Genomic DNA, 21313 nt, shown 5'->3' on the forward strand with positions numbered 1-21313 from the left:
TCATCTGCCTCAGTTTTTTCAATTATAAAATGAGGATAATAATAGGATAGGATAATACCTCATAGGGTTGGGGTTTTTTATTATTTTTTTTTAGTTTAGCATTTTAAAATTTAACAAATGATAAACAGAACATTGATAATATTGGCAGAATATTCCTGAAGAAAAGCCATGTATATCCTATACAACTCCATAGAATACACATTCAATACAGTATTCCAACATCATCCTAAGTAGAATCTAATAATAGTAATGTTTATTGAAATATCTTTTGCTACTTCTTTTAAGTTTCTACTAATTCACGTACTTGTATATAGTATATAGTTCTATACAACGTACTCCTGCTGATACCTGTAGAAAATTCTAAAGATAAATCCTTCAAATTGTTTCTACCTTCAAATTGCAATCCTAATCGAATGCAATTTCTATGAGTCAATAATATTGTTTCTAATATGGTTCAAGTGAAAATAAGAAGAAACACCAAGAAGCTCATAAAGTAACTCAATACAGAACAATAAATCCTATTATTATGGAATCAGAAGGGCTCTTCAAGATAACCTATTCAACCTGCCCATTTTATAAACAGAAACTCGGATGGACATAAGCCATTTTTTCCCCCCATTTGAAGAAAATAGACAAAAGCATTTGTTTTTCACTCTTTATAGTTTCTCCTTGGTAAGGGGATACCACCACCCCAAATAGAAACCTCGATAGAGACCTGATAGGATAAACATGCAATAATGTTATAAGATAAATCAAAATACACAATTCCAAGGTAATGATAACCCTCTGGCCAGACAATCCAGAAAACAAATTTCAAATACTTAAGTATCATAAAATTTGTTTTAGATGCTAAAATTTTAATAAAAATAGCTTTTAATGAGAAAAATAAGAGCTATCCATGACCTAGCAGGAAACATACATTACATGCTAAGTAAGCATGCTCAAACAGTTGAAAAAACGTGAATATTTCAGGACACTTTAGTGCAAAAACATCATGCCTCTCTTGGAGATGGGCAAAAAGACTGCCAATGACTGAGATCAGCCTGAGAAACCATAGGAACGATTGTATTAGCCTTGAGTTTATGAAATCCCTCCTCTCCACTTATTTGTTATCACAAAATAACCTAAGTTAGCTAGGAGGGACCAAAATGCTTTGCACTGTAACTGAAGATTCCAAATGACTTAATAGTTACAACTATGGAACTCATTAACCAACGATTCTATTCTTTTGTGGTAGATGTTAACGTAAACTAGTAGGGAAAAAGCAGTTAGCAAGCAAAAGCAAAAACACAAAATAGAAAGGCTGATTATTATAACTCTACTGAGTTCATTTATTATATTTAGTCCAAACTCCCCTGCCTGCCTTTCAAGGATTTCCATGTTTTCCTACTCTACTTAGGCAGTCTAGAAAAGAAGATATATATGTATGAAGTAATGGAAAGGAGACATATTTACTCACTATCTCTTTAGTATGTCATGTATTATTGTCATTCTGTTCATTTCATTCCTCAAATATTTATCTCCTCTTTTCAAATTTGCTTACATAGAAATCTTATCTTTCTAAGTCAAGCTCTCATTTAAGTCTTGTCTAGCTACTAAACATTATGAGTTTCTGACTCAGAAACCATTGCACCATGCTGTGTTGTATTCTTGACAAATCTCAGCAGAATGACAGCTACAGAGTACCAGTTCAATAAACACCTGTTAATTTTTTAGTTTTTCTTTTATATATCACATGTGTGGAAATATAATTTTTAAAAATTATGTGGAACTAACTACTTCTATAATCAAATTAAAAGAAAAATGTATACTACACAAAAGGCACTACTGGGTACAATTCCACTCAAACCAATTAACTTGAATATAGATACAACTATATCTTTCACTCCCAGTTAGTTAATAATCCTGTAAGTATCTTTTATTGATTATTAGGAAAATTGTGCAAGAATACTTGAAATGATAATAGTAAATATATTACTTCTAAAAAAAATAAATTGATGTATGTATCCTAGTGATAGCATGTCAGCAACACATTCATCTTCATAGGTAAACAGGACACTGTTGTCATTACAATGTGAAAAAATCTTAAAGACCCTGGGAGAAATCATGTGGAAAAGTAATATATCATCTGAAAAATCCAAGAGAGGACAGTTCCCAGGTGAAAGCAACTCTAGAATCCAACTAAAGAACATTATTAAAAACAAAACAAAACTTTAAAACTCAAAGACAGGGAATTTAAAATGTTCCAGTGAGATATCAAACTAAGAAGTATAAAATATTTTTCTATAAATAGGGAAAATCTTGGAACACTAAACATTCAAATATCTTGACCAGATCAAGTTATCCTTTGTAGATTAAAAAATTTTATACATGTATTTCACAGAACACAAAACAGTTTATTAATATGCAGTAAGATCTCTGAAATGTTTGAATATATTAAAGTGAATAATCTACCCAAAGTTGTTAACAAATTGCTCTATCCCTCATGCTCTCACTAATTACCATCATTAAACATTTTAGCACAAGTTTTAAAGAAAGTAAAATCAGCACCTGTACTTTGTTGCTCAACTCTATAGTACCATAATTCCAGAATATTTTTTTTCCTTTTTTACACACACACACATATATATATACATATATATATATATAAAATTCAAATGCAGTAAGGTACCCACTATGAAAAATAATTGTCAAAATAATAATTAAGATTTTAATACTCCACCATCCTTATAAAGCTCAATGTTACAAGGCAAAGCATCCAATTAAACCTTTTCAGGATTATTATAAAAAGTTTTTAAAATAACCAACATTTCCACAAAAATTTTCAGGAAATCTAGTTCTAGTAATTGATTATTCTCTCCCTTCTCACCCAAGAAACCTGAAGGCATGAGTCATTTGCAAATTCATGGAGGCTTCAAATGAACCTACCTGCTATAGGGATCCCTCCCAGACCTGTGCTGTGCTGTGGCGGGAGATTCAAGTCCAAGAAATTACTATTTGAGGTGGGATTTGCTGTGTGGTTCAAGTGCATGATGCTATTTCGTGGAAAGGCCATCCAAGGATAGCGGGCTGCCTGGCCTGGAAAACTGAATGAATTATAAACCGCCCGGTGTTGCTGAAACTGAGGGAACCTCTGTGGCAAGACTGAAAAGGTGCTACTGAGAGAGTTGGCATTTGTGGGTGCGGCAGGATGCAGAAATCCAGGGCCTGGCCCTTTGGCGGTTGTAGTGTGTGAGGAAGGGTTCTGAAGAGATGTGGGCGAAAGGGAAGGTTGATCTTGGACTGACAGTTCCTTCTCAATCAGGTCTGCTAAGGCTTTGCGAGTGATGTCAAAGGGGTCAAACCCCAAGTCATCCTCTTGCTGTTTAGAGGAACCAAAGCCAAATGCTGCTTGCCAGTCTGTAGAGGATGACACTGGGATTGTTTCTGTCAGGAGGGAAAAATTATAGTTAATAATATAATGTACATAAATCCACACTTTTAATTTCCTCTGAAGCAGTATGTATGTAGAATATGAGAATTTTGTCAAATATATTTCTGCCGTTCGGTTGTATCTAGCTCTTTGTGACCTCATCTGAGATTTTTGTGGCTAAGAGATTGGAATGGTTTGCCATTTCCTTCTCTAGCTCATTTTACAGATGAGGAAACTGAGGCAAACAGGATTAAATAACTTGTCCAGAGTCACAATAACAGAAGTCAATTTTGAACTCAGTCTTCCTGACTCCAGACCCAACATTTTATCCACTGTACATATAGCTGCCCAAATATAATATACCAAGAGATATCTAAAAGTTAAATATTCTGTTATCATGTGCTTTTATGAGAGTTTTATTCACATATAAATACTTTATGTTTTTAATACTTAATTCAATAATGAAATAATGAAATTCAGTTATCACAAATGGATAATTTTATTGTAGAACTGAGTAAAGAAAAAATATTCAAATATTAATCACTGTTCTTTATAATCAAAACTCAGACTCGACTATTGAAATGAATTCAGAATCAATATTTCTCTTTCTTTGTTCCCTTCTCTCCCTCTCAATTCAGAAAGGGAAGATAAATGAAATTAACATTGGTGAAAACAATAAGGTGAAAATCAATTTGATGTATGGTATGTATATGTGTGTGTGTATATATATACACACACACACACACACATACTGCAAGAAATATAGGTACATAATTTAATAATCCTGATGTCAGTTTATTTTCTCTATTTTTATTTAAATGAAATGCCCTAGGGATTTTCATGAATGCTACTGAGATTTTATTTAATGTGATCTTTTCTAAGAGAAAAGATCTGAGGTGAACATAAAAATTGTATAACTGGAGAATATCATATTTAATGTCTAGTCCTAAACCATGTATCTCTGTGCTACTGGAAAAAAAAGCTAAAGTAACACTATAAAAACTGAATTTTGATTCTAAAATAAGGTACATTAGTACTTGGTGATACTTTAAAAGTTTTTATTTTAAAGTCTTAACATTTTCAAAAACTTTTAAAATTTCTAGTTTAAAAAAGGGGGATCAAATCTATGTATTTATGAGTTTCATGAGGCTACCATGTTGAAAGACTCAAGCATTCATACCTGATGTGAAGAGGCTCTGTGGTTCTGGTGCTGTTGGCCAGTCATTGGAAGTCTGTGGGGAACTGGGGAATGGGGGTAACCCACTAGGGATAGGGTTAGGGTGCCGGAAGTTGTCCGAGAATAGTGACTGTGACTCTGTTACTGCCCCTTCAAAAGGGGACCTTGCACTGTGATTAGATGAACTGATGGGGATGACTGGATTAGGTTTTGATAAACCAGGAGGTGGTGATGGTGTATCACTGTTAGATATCTAAACAGAAGGGGGAAAAAAGGAATGAAGAAAAGTGAATCTTTTAACTCACATATAACATATATAAGAATAAATGAGGGGTTGGGGGAAATAAGAGTTAATAGAATTTATACAGTACCTATTATGTGCCAGGTACTGTACTAAACACTTTACAAATATCATATTATTTGAGTCTTACAACAACCTTGTTTTGGTAAATGCTGTTATTCTCAATTTAAGGATGAAGAAACTGGACCAAACAGAGATTAAGTGGCTAGTCACACAGCTAAGAAGTAACTGGGGCTAGGTTTGAACTTAGGTCTTCCTGATTCCAGGTTTACTGACCTATCCACTGAATGACCAAGCTGTCTTTGTTAATTCCATTTCATGTGAATATATAGCCACTGCCAATCATTTATGTTAACATTTGTAAGTGCTAACTTAACCTAACACAAAATATTAGGTAGAAAGCAGACAGAAAAATAGAATGCCTCATACAGAGAGGTCACATAAAAACATAACTACAACACTAGCCAAAAACAACAACAAAAAAAATATGTCAAAAAAAATGCCTCTAAAGAGTCAAAGCAGATGCCAAAAAAAAAAAAATACTCATGAACTCCATACTCATGAACTTTACAGAGTGAGGAAAGCCTCAAGAACTAAATCAAATTTAAAATTGGATACAATTCTAACAAGATGGCTTTTGTTTTTTCTTTCCCAATTTACAACTACTAGGAAGGAACCAAGTAGAGAATTTTTTAGAGGCTCATTAACAGAATTAACAAAAAAGGAAAAAAAAAAAAAAAAGACAACACAAATAACTGGAGACTTATATACTGCAATAGTCCCTAAGGAGATGACAATATCAAAATATAATAACAAATAATACAATAATATAATTTTTTTTAAAACGCACTGATTCAACAAGAAGAGTTTCACTTATAATTACTGTATTCTGTTTTAATTAATTTCTGTTGTTTAAAATAATTTCATCAAAAATAATTAAGTATATAGGATATAACTGAAAAGATTCAATTATATGGAAAACTGATTTATGTAGCATATACCTCATTCTTCAGTGTTGTCAGAAAAAGGAGATATTGCTCAACCAAAATCTTACCTGTTGGGAATTTTCACCATTCCCTATACTGAGGGAATCTGAAGGTTTGTCAATGGGGCTGTAGGGAACACAAAGCAAAAAATTCAAGTAAACTCATGCCCCCAACAAAATGCACAGAGAACAACCTATTATGTAACGGCAGTCAAATACTTACTCAAGACCTACTATGTTCAAGGCATTGTGCTAGGCTCTAAGAAACTCAAAAAGGAATAAAATAAGGTGCTGGCTCTGACAGAGCTTACAATCTAATAAAAAAAAAAATTCAAATTGCTCAAAGACAATTCAACAAACCTTATATTAAAACAAAAAAATTTTTATGTGTCTAAGTTATATTAGATGGCTACTGGGATACCTTTAAATTCTCAAAATCTATGATTAAAAAAGGAAAGTCTTTACTGCTTAAATCAGACTGATAATCTAATTTGTTTATCTACAGCCAAATCTACCAGGTTAAGTTTTTTTTAATATATATATATAAAAGCATGCTGCCCTATGGTATCCCAAAGCAGCAACTTCGCAGTTATTAAAGATAATTAATAAAAATGGACTATATCAGTTAAAAAATTCTCCTGGTAAATTTAAAAGCAAAAAAAGATATTTTAAAGATTTTAATATTTAAACACAAGAATTCAGAATCTATAGATATAATAAAGAACCAAGTAACTGAAAAGACTTTCAGGGTTCAGGGTTGGATCAGAATAATGTAGAAAAAATATTTTCAAAATTAGAGATTTAAAGTAATATGAATGGACAGTTTTTAAAAAATTTATAGGGAAAGGAAAATAAGAAATACAATTAAGGAGCACTTTGAGAAAAACACTCTTGTAAGAGTAGATATGCTCCCTGAAACTAAAACAAATCAATCATTATCAGCAAAACTAATCAGTCAGTATTTGACAAAGAAAACAAACAGAAAAAGAGGAAATTAGAACAATGAAACAGAAGAAAGAAGTCAAAAATAGACCAAATATATACAAAAATCTTAAAAGAGTTTGATAAGCATATGAAAAACAAAAACTAGGGAAAGGATTCATTATCTAATAAATACAGGGAAAAATTTGAAGTCTGAATATAATTTATATTCTCATCTTATACTAACTATAATAATTTTCTGATGGATAATATACTTAAAAGCCAACTATAAATATGAGCAAAAGTAATGTTACAAATGATTTCAATTATAAATGGGAGATACATTTTTACCTAATGTTCAAACTAAAGAAATATTAGTGAAGCTAATAAATTTATCTACATTAAAATTTCTATACAACAGCAACAAAGAGAAGTAACCAAGATAAGAATAAAGCAATAGTTTTAGTATTTGCAATAAGCAGAACAGATAGCAACTAAACAAACAATATACAGAGATTGATACAAATGTTCATGGGAAGCATACTTCTTATAAAGGATATGAACAATTTACAATCTAATTCAAACAAATTGTAATCACTCAAAAAAAGGGCTACCTAACAATCGAAGTAGAACTTCTGATACACATACAACAAAAATTTTAAGCAATTACTATGTACAGTCACTGTGGCAGAATACAATGTTTATACAAGACATCAAAAAGACTAAACTATATCAGGGAAATTAAAAACATAGTTATAAGATACAATATTATATAAAAATACATTAGAAATTTACAAAATCAATTGCTATATAAGATCTGAAAGCAATATTTATAATTAAACTTGGAATGAGAAAGGTTTCACAGAGCAGCTGGCATTTGAGTTGAATTTTAAAGCACAGATAGGAATTCAATTGTCTAAGAAAGGCAGATCAAGCACTGCATGCACAAGGACTGATCGTGAACATAAAGGAATGAGAACGCTCCCTGAATAGGGGTGGCTAGGTGGGATGGGGCCATGGGGAGGTGAGGAACAATCACAGAACTAAGCTGAAACATAGAGTGCGAGGTGAGAAGATGAGAGGAGCCAGACAACTAAGTGGTACCTGTCTGTGAAGGGCTGTGAATGCCAAGCATAAGAGTTTAGGTTTTATTTGGAAGTGAATGGAGATATCTGAAGTGACATGACATGAATGTAGAAGATATAAAGATGTTATAAATGTAAAAACCATAAACAAGAATAACTTTGAATTTTATTCAAAAACAGAATAAAATTATATAACCCTTACCATAACAAGCTAGAAATAATTCAAAAAGCTTTTGTCTCCTTGGTCTGAAGCTGTCATCACTAAGTGTCATTATCTTTGTTTTAAACAAAATTTGATAACATTTTAGTCTATATGCCAATCAATAATTAATAAGCATTTACTGTGTACCAAAAATGTGCAAAGCAATGGAGACACAAGGAAAGGTAAAAACAACCTGTGCCCTCAGAGAGACCATATTCTAAGGAGGGAAACAACAAACAAGCAAATTAGGTCCATATGAGATATGTATATAGTATTAATGGGAAATAATCTCAGAGGAAAGACAATCAGCAGACATGAAGGAGGAAAGCTGGAAGTCTCTTGCAAAAGGTGAGGTTTTGAGCTGAGTCTTCAAGGAAGCCTGGATATGGAAGGGGACAAGTCAATGAAAAGGCAAAGTTGAAAGCTGGTATATTTTGTATGAGGAATGGCAATGTCACTGAATTGTAGAATTTAAGAAGAATGGAAGGAAGGAAAAGGTTGTGAATGATGTTAAAAGCCAAATAATTATTACTAACCTCTGAGGTAATAGAGAACTCCTGAAGATTACTGGTCATATCTGTATCTTACAAAGATTTCTCTGGCAGTAGAAAATGGATGAGGTGGAGAGAGATTTGGGAGAAGGAGCCCAACAAGATGGCTACTGCAACCCAGCATCAAAGGTCAACAAGGACATAAGAGCTTGTACCAATGTAAAAGCTATATGATTAGAGAGAAGGTGCATATGTGAGAGATGCAACAGTAGAAGCATACTGAATATGTATAATGAATACCAGAGAGGAGTCAAGGATGGCACATAGGTGTAAGCCTGGGTAACTGGGAGGATGGTAGTAGTCTTAAGAGTAACAGAGAAGTTGAAAATAAGAGAGGAATTGGAAGAAAAAAGTTAATGAGTTGTGTTTTGGATTGAGATATCCAAAAAGCAACTGATGATGACAAATGAAGTTACTGAGGTAAAAGCTAGATAAAAAGAACTGAAAATCATCTGCATAAAAGTAATTTAATACATGAGCACAAGTAAGAAAGTAAAGTGCAGAAATTTTTTTTGTATCATGGGTCTCTTATCTAATGAACCTATGGACCTCTTTTCAGAATAACATTTCATAATACATGAAGTAAAACACATGGGGTTCGCAAAGAAACCAATTATTTTGAAAGAGTTATCAAAATGCTAAGTAAAGTGAGCAGAACCGAGATCATTGTACACAGCAACAAGAAGATTATGTGATGATCAATTCTTATGATTGTGGCTCTTTTCAACAATGAGGTGATTCAACCCAGTTCCAATGGTCTTGTGATGAAAAGAGCCATCTGCTCTCAGAGGACTGTGGGGACCGAGTGTGGATCACAATATAGTATTTTCACCTTTTTTGTTATTTGTGTGTTCTCATTTTTTTCCTTTTTTGATCTGATTTTTCTTGTGCAGAAACATGTAAAGCATGTTTAGAAGAATTACACATGTTTAACCTATACTGGATTACTTGCTGTGTAGGAGAGAGGGCAGAGGGAAGATAGGGAGAAAAATCTAGAACACTAGGTTTTACAAGGGTGAATGTTGAAAACTATCTTTGCATGTATTTTGAAAATAAGAAGCTATCATTAAAAAAAATTTTGTTTAAAGAAATAGTTATCAAAAAAAAGCTTTGTTTGTTTTTAATTTATGAACTCCCTTAAATATATCCACAAACTCATAAAGGATCCATGGACCCGAGATCTAGAACCTCTGGTACAGAGGGATAAAAGAAGAGGACCCAAGATAGACTGCTGGAGAACCACAGTTAGTGGACATTATCTGAAGAGTTAGGAAAAGACTCAGGAGTGGGACAGACAAATGAGAGCACAACCTGGAAAAAGGAGAAAGAAACTAAGAAAAGGGAGTGAATGACCTTCGGTGTCAAAGCCACAGGGCAGACAAGAAGAGTCTCTATGCAATTCTGATTCTGTTGATTTTGCTTTGCATCACTTCATACCCTCAAGTGTATGGGGAAGAATAATGTTAGATACTGCGTCTGAAAATTCCGTATACTTCATATTTAATATCATATAGTATCATGATATTCAATTATTTTAATGACAAAATTTATTTAGCTAGTCTATTTTTAGGTATAGATTGTTTTTAATTATTTGGCTTTTATAAAGAGCAAAGATTTGAATTTTTTTGTTTTAATGATAGGTCTATTTTTTTATTTATTATATATTTAGGATCAAGTCTTAGGAACAAATCCCAGCATCAAAGGTCAAGATGAGTTTTGTAATTTAATGTAAAGTGCCATACTCTAAAACATTGGTGAATCTTATCACTTGTGTTCATGGATCAGTTCCTTTTTTAGAATCAAAGTATCAAAATTTTATCTGCTACATTTACTGAAAATATTTTCCCATCTGTCATTATTTTATCTTTATTTTTTATATGCTGTGCAAAATCTTTTATTTTTGTATCAATTCAGTTCTATTTCAATACATCAAATGGTGTGGAGGAAACCCTGGATCCTCAAAGGTCATACCATCAGAGTGGAAGCTAAGGCAGGCTATACACTTTGCTGAAAAGGCTTCAGGTATGACCCCAGCAAAAAACAGTGTTAAAGTTATTGAAGTTATTGAGACAGAGCAAGAGAGAAATGGAAAGGATACTAACACAACCACTACAACATATTCATGTCAAATTAACCCAATAAAAATCAGATACCATTAGAAGAGCAAAAATACCTAAAAATTAATCAATAAACAAAAATATATTAAGTATCTACTTTATACATGGTACTATGCAAGGTACTAGGAATACAAAAATGAAACTGTTCCTATCTTTATTTACATTATCTTTTTTAAAACACATTTTAGTAAATTTATTTACTGTCAAGCAGAAGCCAGAAAAGAGAAATACCTGTTTAATATAAAAATTCTTTATAAAATGTTTTATACTCACTCAAACTCCATTGGCTCCTTATTGCTTCCAGTATCAAATATAAACTATTCTGTTTTGCTTTTAAAGCTCTTTCTCACCTGGCCCCTTTTTAACTTCATAGTCTCCTAGCATGTGGCTTCTATACACATGTTCTATGACTGAGCTAGGCTGACTAAGTATACCTGCAAGAGTATAGTTTTTGCATATGATATACCAAAAAAAAAAATCTATCATCATAGAATGTATGAAATAGTTAGACTATTAGATCCCAATATGATGATATTTGTGGATTAGAAGGATTTTTGTTTTATCAGCTCAAAGGCTATCTTAAAAACTCCCATGCAAAATCTTTCCCTAGAAGAAAGCTCCCATGCAAATGCCAAAATTAAAGGAGATTCCCTGAAAGATAATCTTTTTTTTTTTTTTTTCCGGACAGTCCTCTAATAATAATTGTCAATCATTATTATTATGTAATTGTCATTTATATAATAATAATGGCTAACATCAAATGAAGTAGCCAACAAGATGTGTGCACAAAAATGTCTGCAATTGTCATGAAGATGCCCATTTCTAAAATGTGGCAGTTATAGTAGATTATCTTTAAAATCTCAGTTTTACATGTACGATGCTATGACCCAACATAGAGTTAAAGTGGAAGAAAGTTCCTCTTGTGAGGTCCTTTTGCTTGAAGATGACCCTGTGCTAATTGCATCAAATCTCAGAATCTTGGAGAACCTTCTAAATGTTATCCACTATCATTCTAAAATACTCAACCTATCTATAAGGAAGGTAAAAGTGGACAAGAAGTATCTATAGTCAAAACTGTGTAATAGAACTGACAATTAACAATCCATGGAGTTCATCTATCAGTATATATCTTAAACAAACAAGTAGATAATGAGTTAGATTCATAATGGAATAGAGAGAGGGAGTTAGATTGCCTTAGGGAATTTCTTTTAAAGGCTCTACCCTTTAATTCTACCCTTAAAGGTGAAATTCTTTCATTATCAGTATTCTTCCAGTGCTGTTATAAAGTCTCAAGTCATAGAATGCTATAGTCTCTAAGGAATAACACGTATAGCACATGTGTTCTCTTAGAACCTTCACAATCAGGAAGTATTAATTAAGCATCTATTTGTTTTATGTGCTAGAGATGAGTATAAAGAATGAAAGCGTTCTTATTCACCATGAGCTTCTATCTGAATGGGGGATAAAAGTACATATAAAACATACACAAAATAAAGAAATACAAATAAATACAGGCACTATTTTGTGTACACAAACAACTTAAGTGGTCATATACAAAGTAGTTGGGAGATAAAGCATTAGCATTTAAGGAGTCATCATGCAGAAAAGGCTTCATGCAGGAGATGTTGCTTAAGCTGCATCTTTAAAAAGAAAAGAGACTCTATGAGGCAGAGATAAGGAATAAGTACAGGATGAGGAATAACAGGTATAAGGCATGGAGATGGAGAAGAAATGTCATGAGTAAGAGAAGGACAGTTTGGCTATCTCTCGGAATAATGATGTTCAGGATATGTCAGGCTTTAAAAGCTATATATATAGAAGACAAAAAGAAGCTAATGGAATAAGTTGCTTATGGCAGTCATAATGGTACAAAAGCAAAAGACAGAATGGATTAGGTTGCTGTAATAATCTGGTTAACAGACAAGGAGGGTCTGAGCTAAGGTGTAACTGTGGATAAATGAAAAGAAGGGGTCAGATTCAAGAGATGCTAAGGTAAAATGACAAGATTTGGCAACTGCCTGGATATGCCAGGAAGAGCAAGGGGTCCTGAATAATGCTGACATTACAAACCCAAGATGCTAAATGGACTGTGAAATCTTCAACAGAAACAGGTAAGATTTGGGTCAAAAAATATTTAGTTCAGTTTTAGGACGTTTCAAGTTAGAGGCATAACCAAAATATGCAATGGAAAATGTCTAAAAGGCAACTGGTATTAGAAGAATAACTCTCAGAGCTTGGACATTTGCACAAAGATTACAGGCAAGTCCATGGAAGTTTATAAAGTTATCAAAAGTAAGAAGAGTATAGACCAAGGGTTTTTAACTGTGTGTGTGTCATAACCCCCCCCCCCCCCCCTTTAGCAGTCTGGTGAAATCTATGAACCTCTTTTAAGTATTTTTTTTTAATGAATAAAAACCACAGAAAATAAAAAGACAGAATTACAAAGGAAACATATATATAATTTTAAAATATAAATACATTTTGTATATTTGTAAATAAAAATAATATACATAATTCTTGTTATCAAAATATTAAAACCTCCAACAACAACAACAACAACAAAAAATCCTTGGACCCTAAGTCTTAGAAGGAGAAAAGAAAATCCAGGACAGAAGTCTGGGGAATATCCATGGTTAATGACCATAATATAGTTGATGAATCAGAGTAAGGAAAACTAGGGAACATGGTCAGACATAGAGATGGTAAACCAGGAGACAGTGGTGTCATGAAAATACAGAAAATAGAATACCAGAAGGAGAACTTGGTCAACAGTAACAAAATGTAGCAGAAAGATCAAAAAGGATTAAGTTTAAGAAAGAATAGTTTATTTGACAAAGAAAAGAGGTTCTATGACTAAAAATAAAATGGCTATAGTGGTCAAACTAAGCAAATTTTGGGGACCACAAAGAAGATAAAACTGAAGCTTTAAATGTGAGGAATCCAACAGCAAGACATTAAAAAAAAATGTAAGAATTTTGAACTAGAACAAGACAATGAAAAAGGACCAAGAGATATAGCGCTAAGGTTCATCTTTTTGTTTGTTTTACTTCATAGTAAAAATGTTGAAGCCATAAAGACAAACAATATCATTGTTAACTCTTGGAGAAGAAAGTTTCATTTTGGTCATGAGCCTGAACGTCAGTTTGCAAATGGATGAAGGGTGAATGAAAGGAATTTAGATAAGTTTCTGGTAATTTGGCTGAAAAGAAAAATAAGGATTCAGCACAATTCTTGAGGAATAGTAAAATCTAGTAGGTGTTTAAGAGCAACAGATCCCTTTAAAAAGGACCAGTTGTTAGAAAGAGGTTGAGAGAGATGGCAGAGATGATCAAAAATGCTAGCTGCTAGAACTTGGAATAAAGTACACATGGAAAATAGCTGACCACAACAAGAAGAAAAGCTGTACCTTTTTAAGAGACTAGGGAAAAGGAGGCAAGGATGGGATGTGAACAGGCCTTTGAGATGAAGAGTGGAAGAAAAGTTCAAATCAAAAGGTCTCAGTGTTTTCTACAAGGTCCTTAGCTAAAAGGTAGGAAGAGAAAAAAAGATTAAATTTTAGGCGAAAAAATAAAGTGTAGGTTAGTTTTATGGGGATGTGAGATAGAGCATCAATTAAAAGAAATGTCTTACTGCAACCAGGGTCCTGTTGACGCTGTCAAGAAAAAGTGAAGAAGATTCCCACCATGTTGGGTAAACTTATGAGAAGATACAATTAAGAGTTGTACAGGATGGGCAGGAAGAGACAGATTACTAATGACATCACAAAAGTATGTGAATAAAAAACGTTAATATAACAATAATTCCTTCTGGTTGTTTGATAAAAATGTCCTCTTTTAATTTGCATTATTCTTCTTCTTCCTTCCAGGTTGATTTTAAATATATATATTTTAAAATTTTATTAAAATGTTTCTTTTCTACTTTACTACCTTCATTTTCCCTATCTTATTCCCCACACAGTGAGCATAAAAAACTTAAGCAGTTCAGCAACATATCAACTAAGCCCCACAGCAAATCCAAGTCCATAGTGTCCCACCACTGCAAAGAAAGGAAACTCCATGTTCTTATCTCTGCTTCAGCAGCAAGCTTGGTGAATATAATGAATAGCACTGATTTGTTCATTTTTGTGATAGTCATTCTGTTTTTGTCTTTGCTTATTTCATTTTAGGTCATATGATCAAGTCTTCCCATGCCACCCTGTAATCACAACATTCATTCCTTTTTACTATGCATTAATATTTAATGTCCTTCATATTTAACAGCTTATCTATTGATGGCCATCTACCTTGTTTCCAATTCCTTATGAGTATGGCTCTATAAACATTTTGATATATGTTGATCCTTTTTAATCTGTGATCTCTTGCGCTTATATGCATACTAGTGTGATCTCTGGATCAAAGAAAACAGGCATTTTACTCACTTTCATAAAATAATTCCAAACTGCTTACCAGATCAGTTGGAAAACTTTTAAAATATTTAGAATGCTACTACAATTATTTGTGCTGAATAATATGTTATAAATATAAAAACTTTCCCTCTCCTAGAGCTCTCTTACTACCAATCAACAAGCATTTCTTTCTTTTTTTTTTATTAAAGTTTTTTATTTTTGAAACATATGCATAGTTAAGTTTTCTACATTCACACTTGCAAAACTTTTTGTTCCTCCCTTCCCCTTACTCCCTTCCCTAGATGGCAAGTAATCCAATATATTCAACAACATATTCACTTTTTCTTGACAACTTCAACTGGACCCTGGTTGCAGTAACATATTCCTTTTAATTGATATTCTATCTCATACCCCACAAAAACTAACCTAAACTTGCCTACTATTTGTTTTGTGCCAGGCACTTGAAGACAAAGTCAAAAATTAGCGTGATTGCTGTAGAGGGCTGGAACTCTGAAAAGATGTACTTAAAATTCAGTATAGTTGATGAGATAATAATTCTCTGGCTATGGATGTATTCACTCTAGTTGAGTACATATACTTAAGATAATATGGTGGTGTGATGGCTCTCCTGACAAGTTGGAGCATGCTTTATGTGAGGTAATGCCCTGACTGTACCGGAATATTTAAAGGAGTCACAGAGGACTCTCGATCTCTGGGCCACGACAATCTCAGCCACAGAGAAGACTTCAGGCTCCAGATTCCAGAGGCCAGACTCCATCTCTGACCAGCCAGCCTCCTTCACTTCACTCCCCAACTAAACCCAAAGGTTCTAGCTGATCCCAGGGCCCACCAGAGAGCTAGCCCGGACATTACAGATTGAATTTATGGAGTTTATAGTCTTGCCAGAGAAAAGATATACATACCTGTGTGTATATATATACATAAACCACATAGATTCATAAACAAAACTGATATAAGATAATTTGGAAAGAACCTTAGGGACTGTTAAGGGCTTCATGAAGACAGTGGTACTTAACTGAACTTTGAAAGAAAATGAGGGTTTAAAAAGGGAGATGAGAAAAGAATATATATCAGGGAACAGAAAATACAAAAGCATGAAGAAGGGAGAAATAATAAGACTGCCTGTTTGGATGGAATATAAGAGTACAAGAAAGGGAATAATATATAATAAAAATAGAAAGACAGGTTGGGCCAAGTTGTAATAGGTTTTAAATAACAAAAGGAAGTGTTGGTATTGGAACTAGAGGCAACAGGGAGCCACTGGGTTTTAATGAGTAAGAGAATGACATGGTAAAACCTAAGTTTACGAAAATCACTTTGGTGGCTCTGTGAAATGTGTAAGTGTAAGGAGAGTAAGCATAAATACCAATTCAGGATTGAGAAGATAAGGACCTTGTTTAGAGCTAAATAAAAAGAAAGGAATCTGAAAGATGTGGGGATTGAAAGAACTGTTAATAGATTGCATATTCGGGTGAGAGAACTTGGTATATTATGTATACCACTGATGTTATCAATTTTTGTACCTAGAAGGACTGTAGTATAGGAAATCTAGAATATGAATGAGATTTGGGGAGTAAATACATTGCATTTGAGATGCCTATGGAAATAAATTCAAAATGTATAGCAGACAATTGGTGATAAGGAATTAGAGCTCAACAGAAATTAGGGTTGGATATATAAATTTGCACCTGCAAGATAACCTGCAAAGAAACTAAGTAATTAAATTTATGTGAGCTGATGAGAACACCAAGAGAGTATTGTAAGGACAGGACAAAACTTTGGGAGAAATCCACAGTTAGGGGTCATGACAGTACCTAGCATATAATAGATGTTTAATAAACATTTACTGAATTGAATTCAAAGTACACTGAAGAATGTTTGGCAAGGTAGAAGAACTAAGAGTAATTTTACTTTCTATTTTGGGTTTTTTGTTTTTTGTTTGTTTTGTTTTAATGTATGTGGTATACTAGACAGTATGCTAAATTTAGAGTCAGGAATACCTGAGTTTGAATGCTCCCCTAAATATTTACTGACTCTGAGAAAGTCATTTTACCTCTATTCACCTCAGTTTCCTTTTCTGTAAAATAGGGATAACAACATACACTTCACAGGGTTGTTAGGAGCATCAAACAAGAACAAAGTGTTCTGTAAATCTGAAAGCATTTTATGTGCTACTTATATAATATGCATTGGTTTCTATTTCTGGATTCTCTTTTACCTGTTTATTCTTTTTCTATGTAAGTTTTTGTAATTATTATTTTATAAAATTTTTAGACTATCTTACCCTTAGTCAATTTTTTCTAGTTCTTAATATTGTTAGTAAAACTGTCAATCATTCCTAAACTTATAAATTTAATATAATACCAAGCAAAATATTCTAAAACCATACTGACACCATATTGCATAGAATCAGATAAAGCCATAATAAAGTTTATAGAGATAATATAAAGATTACATATGACAGGTAAAATATTACATATCTATTTATATATGTGCTATATGACATAAGAAACAATAGAATTAAAACTGGCAAAACTATCAGTAAGTGATTGATTACTCTGGTTGATAGCAAATTAAACTACATTTGGGAACATCTGTATTTCTTTTGCTTGACTTAATACATTACAAGGAAAAGGCCTCTGTTCACTTTTTTCAAAGTCCCTTTGAAGTTGTCTCTGTATAAGGTCCATTTTAGATTTTGAAGAGTTAATGTCCAAATATCTGATGTTTTATTATTGCAAGCAGGCTATTTCTATTAGTTTCCTTTGATTCTATGTTGAAATGTAAATGATTTTCAAAATAATAACTTATACTCTGCTAATTTCTTAAAGTTATTTATTATCTCCCTTTAAATTTTTTTATTCACTGTTTTGTATTTTCTAGGTAAATAATTATGTTATCTGCAAACAAAGATGTTTTAAGGTTTTTCATTGCTACTGCTTATTTAAGATATGAAAAACGACCCAATGTTATTGCTAGAATTTCTGGAACTGTGACTAAATACACATGGACATCAGCTATTGTTCTAAATGCTAGAGATACAAAGACAAAAAAGAAAATACCCTTGCTCTCATGAAGCTTCCATCTTATCAGGAGAGACAACATGCATATAGAAAAATAATTATAACAAATAATAAGTGCATGGTATATTGGGGGGAAAGAACACTAGCAACTGGGGAACAGAAAAGGATTCACATATAAGCAGTGGTTGAACTTAATCTTGAAAAGAGAAAGAGATTTTATCAAGCAAAAGTAAAGAGGAAATGCACTCTGCATGATACACAAGGGGGAATGGTCAATGCAAAGGCTCATAATGGAAGATAAACTGTGAGGAAAAAAAGAAGGCCAATCAGGGTATACTAGAGTTGCCAAACTTGAACCAGAATTCAAGAAGGGGAGTAATGCATAATAAGGTTGAAAAGATTGGAATCAGGCTATAAAGGGCTTTAAAAAGCAAATAAAATTCATACTTGATCCCACAGGAAATAAGGAGATACTGGATATGAGTAGAGGAGTGACATGATTAAGTTCTACACAACAGTGGGGAAAAGCTAAGATGTGAAGACCAATCAAGAGAGGTCATTGAGTAGTTCAGGGAAGAGGGCCTAAATTAGATTGGTGGTTACATTAGTAGTGAGGACACAGGTCTAAGAAATGCTACAGTAGCAGAAACAGCAAAATTTGGCCACCAACTGCATATGTGGGGAGAGGGAGAGTAGAATATCTTCAAAAATATCAAAGATATGAATGTAAAAGAAAAATAGAGGAGTTGAGGGATAAGAATTATTATTTTAAGGTATTCAAGTTGAAAAGTTTGGAAAGGGGAAAAAATCTCTTATGTTTTGGACTTGTCGATATTTACATGACAATTTTAAATGACCATTAGGAAACTAGTGATATGGAATAAGAGTGGGCTGTCAAGAATGGACATCCCTTCAAACTTAGCCCCTCTTCAAGATTTTCCTCTTACTGATGAGGTAACCACTATTCTATCAGTTACCTACTGTCTCTCATATTGCCTCAAGCTCTACTGACTCCCTATTACTTTTAGGATACAATAGAAACTTTCAATGTTTATTTAAAACTCTTAACCACCTGGGATTTTCTTTCCTTTCCAATGTCCTTACATATTACTTCCTTCCACAAACTAAGGGCATTCTTAATTTCTCCTCCCTTTGAGATGGCTCTCCCAAAAGCCTGAAATGTTCTCTGCCTCTTGAAATCATTGATTTTAGTCAACACTCAGCACAAGGTCTACCAAGAGGCCTTTCCTGTCCCTGCTTCCAGCTTCTAAGTTCCTCTAATGTCCTTCTCTATCTTCAAAATTATCTTGTATTTGATTTGTGTATATTTTCATAGATATAACTATATTTTATCTCCCTCACTAGAATGAGCTTCCTGAAGATATGGATTATTTATGCCCAATATTTAGTATAGTACCTGCTTCATAAATGTGTATTGATTGAATGACTGGATTTATCACATGTAGGGATATAGAGGCAGTGTGATGGCAGAATGAAATGGTGGCTTCAAAATTAGAAGATTCCAACTTTGTTGTAAAAAATCAAATATTTTATATGTGTCACTTATTAATTATAGTTTTAATATAACTGTTCCACGGGGCAGCTGGGTGGCACAGTAGATAGAGCACTAGCCCTGAAGTCAGGAGGACCCGAGTTCAAATTTGACCTCAGACACTTAACACTTCCTAGCTATGTGACCCTGGGCAAGTCACTTAACCTCAATTGCCTCAGCAAGAAAAGAGAGGGAAAGGCAAAGGCAAAAGGAAAGGGAAAGGGAAAGGAAAGGAACGGAAAGGGAAGGGAAAAGAAAAGAAAAAGAAACAAATACTATTTCAAACTAAACCTCTTTTTCTAACCAAAATAGCTCTTGTCTTAAACATATAAATAATAATGTGGCTCAACTTTGACTTCCCCTCTTTTAAAAATAAACCATAAGGAATTGTTGTAGTTCCTCTGAAGAGTGCTTTTAGTGACTTACCCAATACAAAGCTCTTAGAGACTTCCCCGCCCCCCAGGGGGAAGGAGGAGAAAAGAATTCTTTCTTGAATGTTTAAAATTCCCAGGACTCATTGATTTCTAGAGTCCCTTGAAATATAAGTTTTTCTTTAGATTTTTCAGTCTGCTTACCAAAAATTCACCTTCTCCCTTCATAAAAAAAACACATGAAGAGATAATTTTGTGCTCATAGCCAGCTCAGGACATTTCAGATTCCCTGATTTTTCCTTTTTCTGCTTGAAAAGTCCAATGAGATCCAGGATACTGTTCCTAAGTAAAAATAGCCCATATTTCTTTTGTGCTACTTTTCCTTATCACTCTAATGTGGATGATATTTAACTATAGGTTCTTCCCTGTTCTGTGGAACCATTTCATTTGTATGTGACCAATTCTTGCCAACTCTAGAAATACACCTTTGATGATTTCCTGAATTATGTTTTCCAAATTTTTTTAGCCCATTTGCTTGTTTTTAAATTTTCTGAGATGCCAGGCACTCTAAGATAACTATATTATGATCTATACACTGTACATCCACTCCAACTTTGTCAACTTTGCGACTGACTTTGTGCAACTTTGTATTGCGCCTGAATACAATTGGGAAAATTGGGGGGGGGGGGGGGGGGGGGGGAGTTTGAGTTCCTCTTATACATCTATATATACAGATACAGATGTGTGCATGAATACAGTCTAGTTTAATACTATAACTATGATTTAGCTTTTTAGTTGGCATTGTCATTTGCTGATAAAGGATAATAACCCACTCCCCTTTTAAAAATTAATTCTTTCAAAGCTAATAAACTTTATAAATTTTACTACATAGACATATGTTACATACAATATTTTTATGTGTGTATACACACACATTATATATATATATATGTGTGTGTGTGTGTGTGTATATATATATATAAAGACTGAGTTGCTTTTTTTTTTTTTTTTTTTTTTTTTTTTTTTGAATAGCACCTTTTAAGATAATAGAACATTTTTGTTTAATGCTTTCTGGTCTTATTAGCAAAACTCCTGATTCTAGGGATTTGAGGGTAGCACATTGAATTTTAAAGAAATCTTGTTTTAAAGAGAGACATTGTTGATCTGTTTTTTAAAATTCATCTATGAATGAATTCCACTGGCCATTTGTA

The 21313-nt window shown here is 33.2% G+C and overlaps 1 protein-coding gene across 3 annotated transcripts in view; it reads right to left on the reverse strand.

Annotated features, from left to right (window-relative positions):
• CNOT4 (CCR4-NOT transcription complex subunit 4) overlaps window positions 1-21313 on the reverse strand; it is a 116305-nt gene that overhangs the window by 40185 nt on the left and 54807 nt on the right. For all 3 annotated transcript variants that reach the window (XM_031939119.1, XM_031939117.1, XM_031939118.1), the window contains exons 8-10: window positions 5945-6002; window positions 4593-4842; window positions 2929-3426 (exon numbers count right to left, since the gene is read on the reverse strand). In XM_031939119.1, coding sequence (XP_031794979.1) covers window positions 2929-3426; window positions 4593-4842; window positions 5945-6002 — 806 coding nt within the window. The remainder of the gene's footprint in view (window positions 1-2928; window positions 3427-4592; window positions 4843-5944; window positions 6003-21313) is intronic.

The sequence above is a fragment of the Sarcophilus harrisii genome, chromosome 5 (genome assembly GCF_902635505.1).
Source record: "Sarcophilus harrisii chromosome 5, mSarHar1.11, whole genome shotgun sequence".
NCBI classification, from domain to species: domain Eukaryota; kingdom Metazoa; phylum Chordata; class Mammalia; order Dasyuromorphia; family Dasyuridae; genus Sarcophilus; species Sarcophilus harrisii.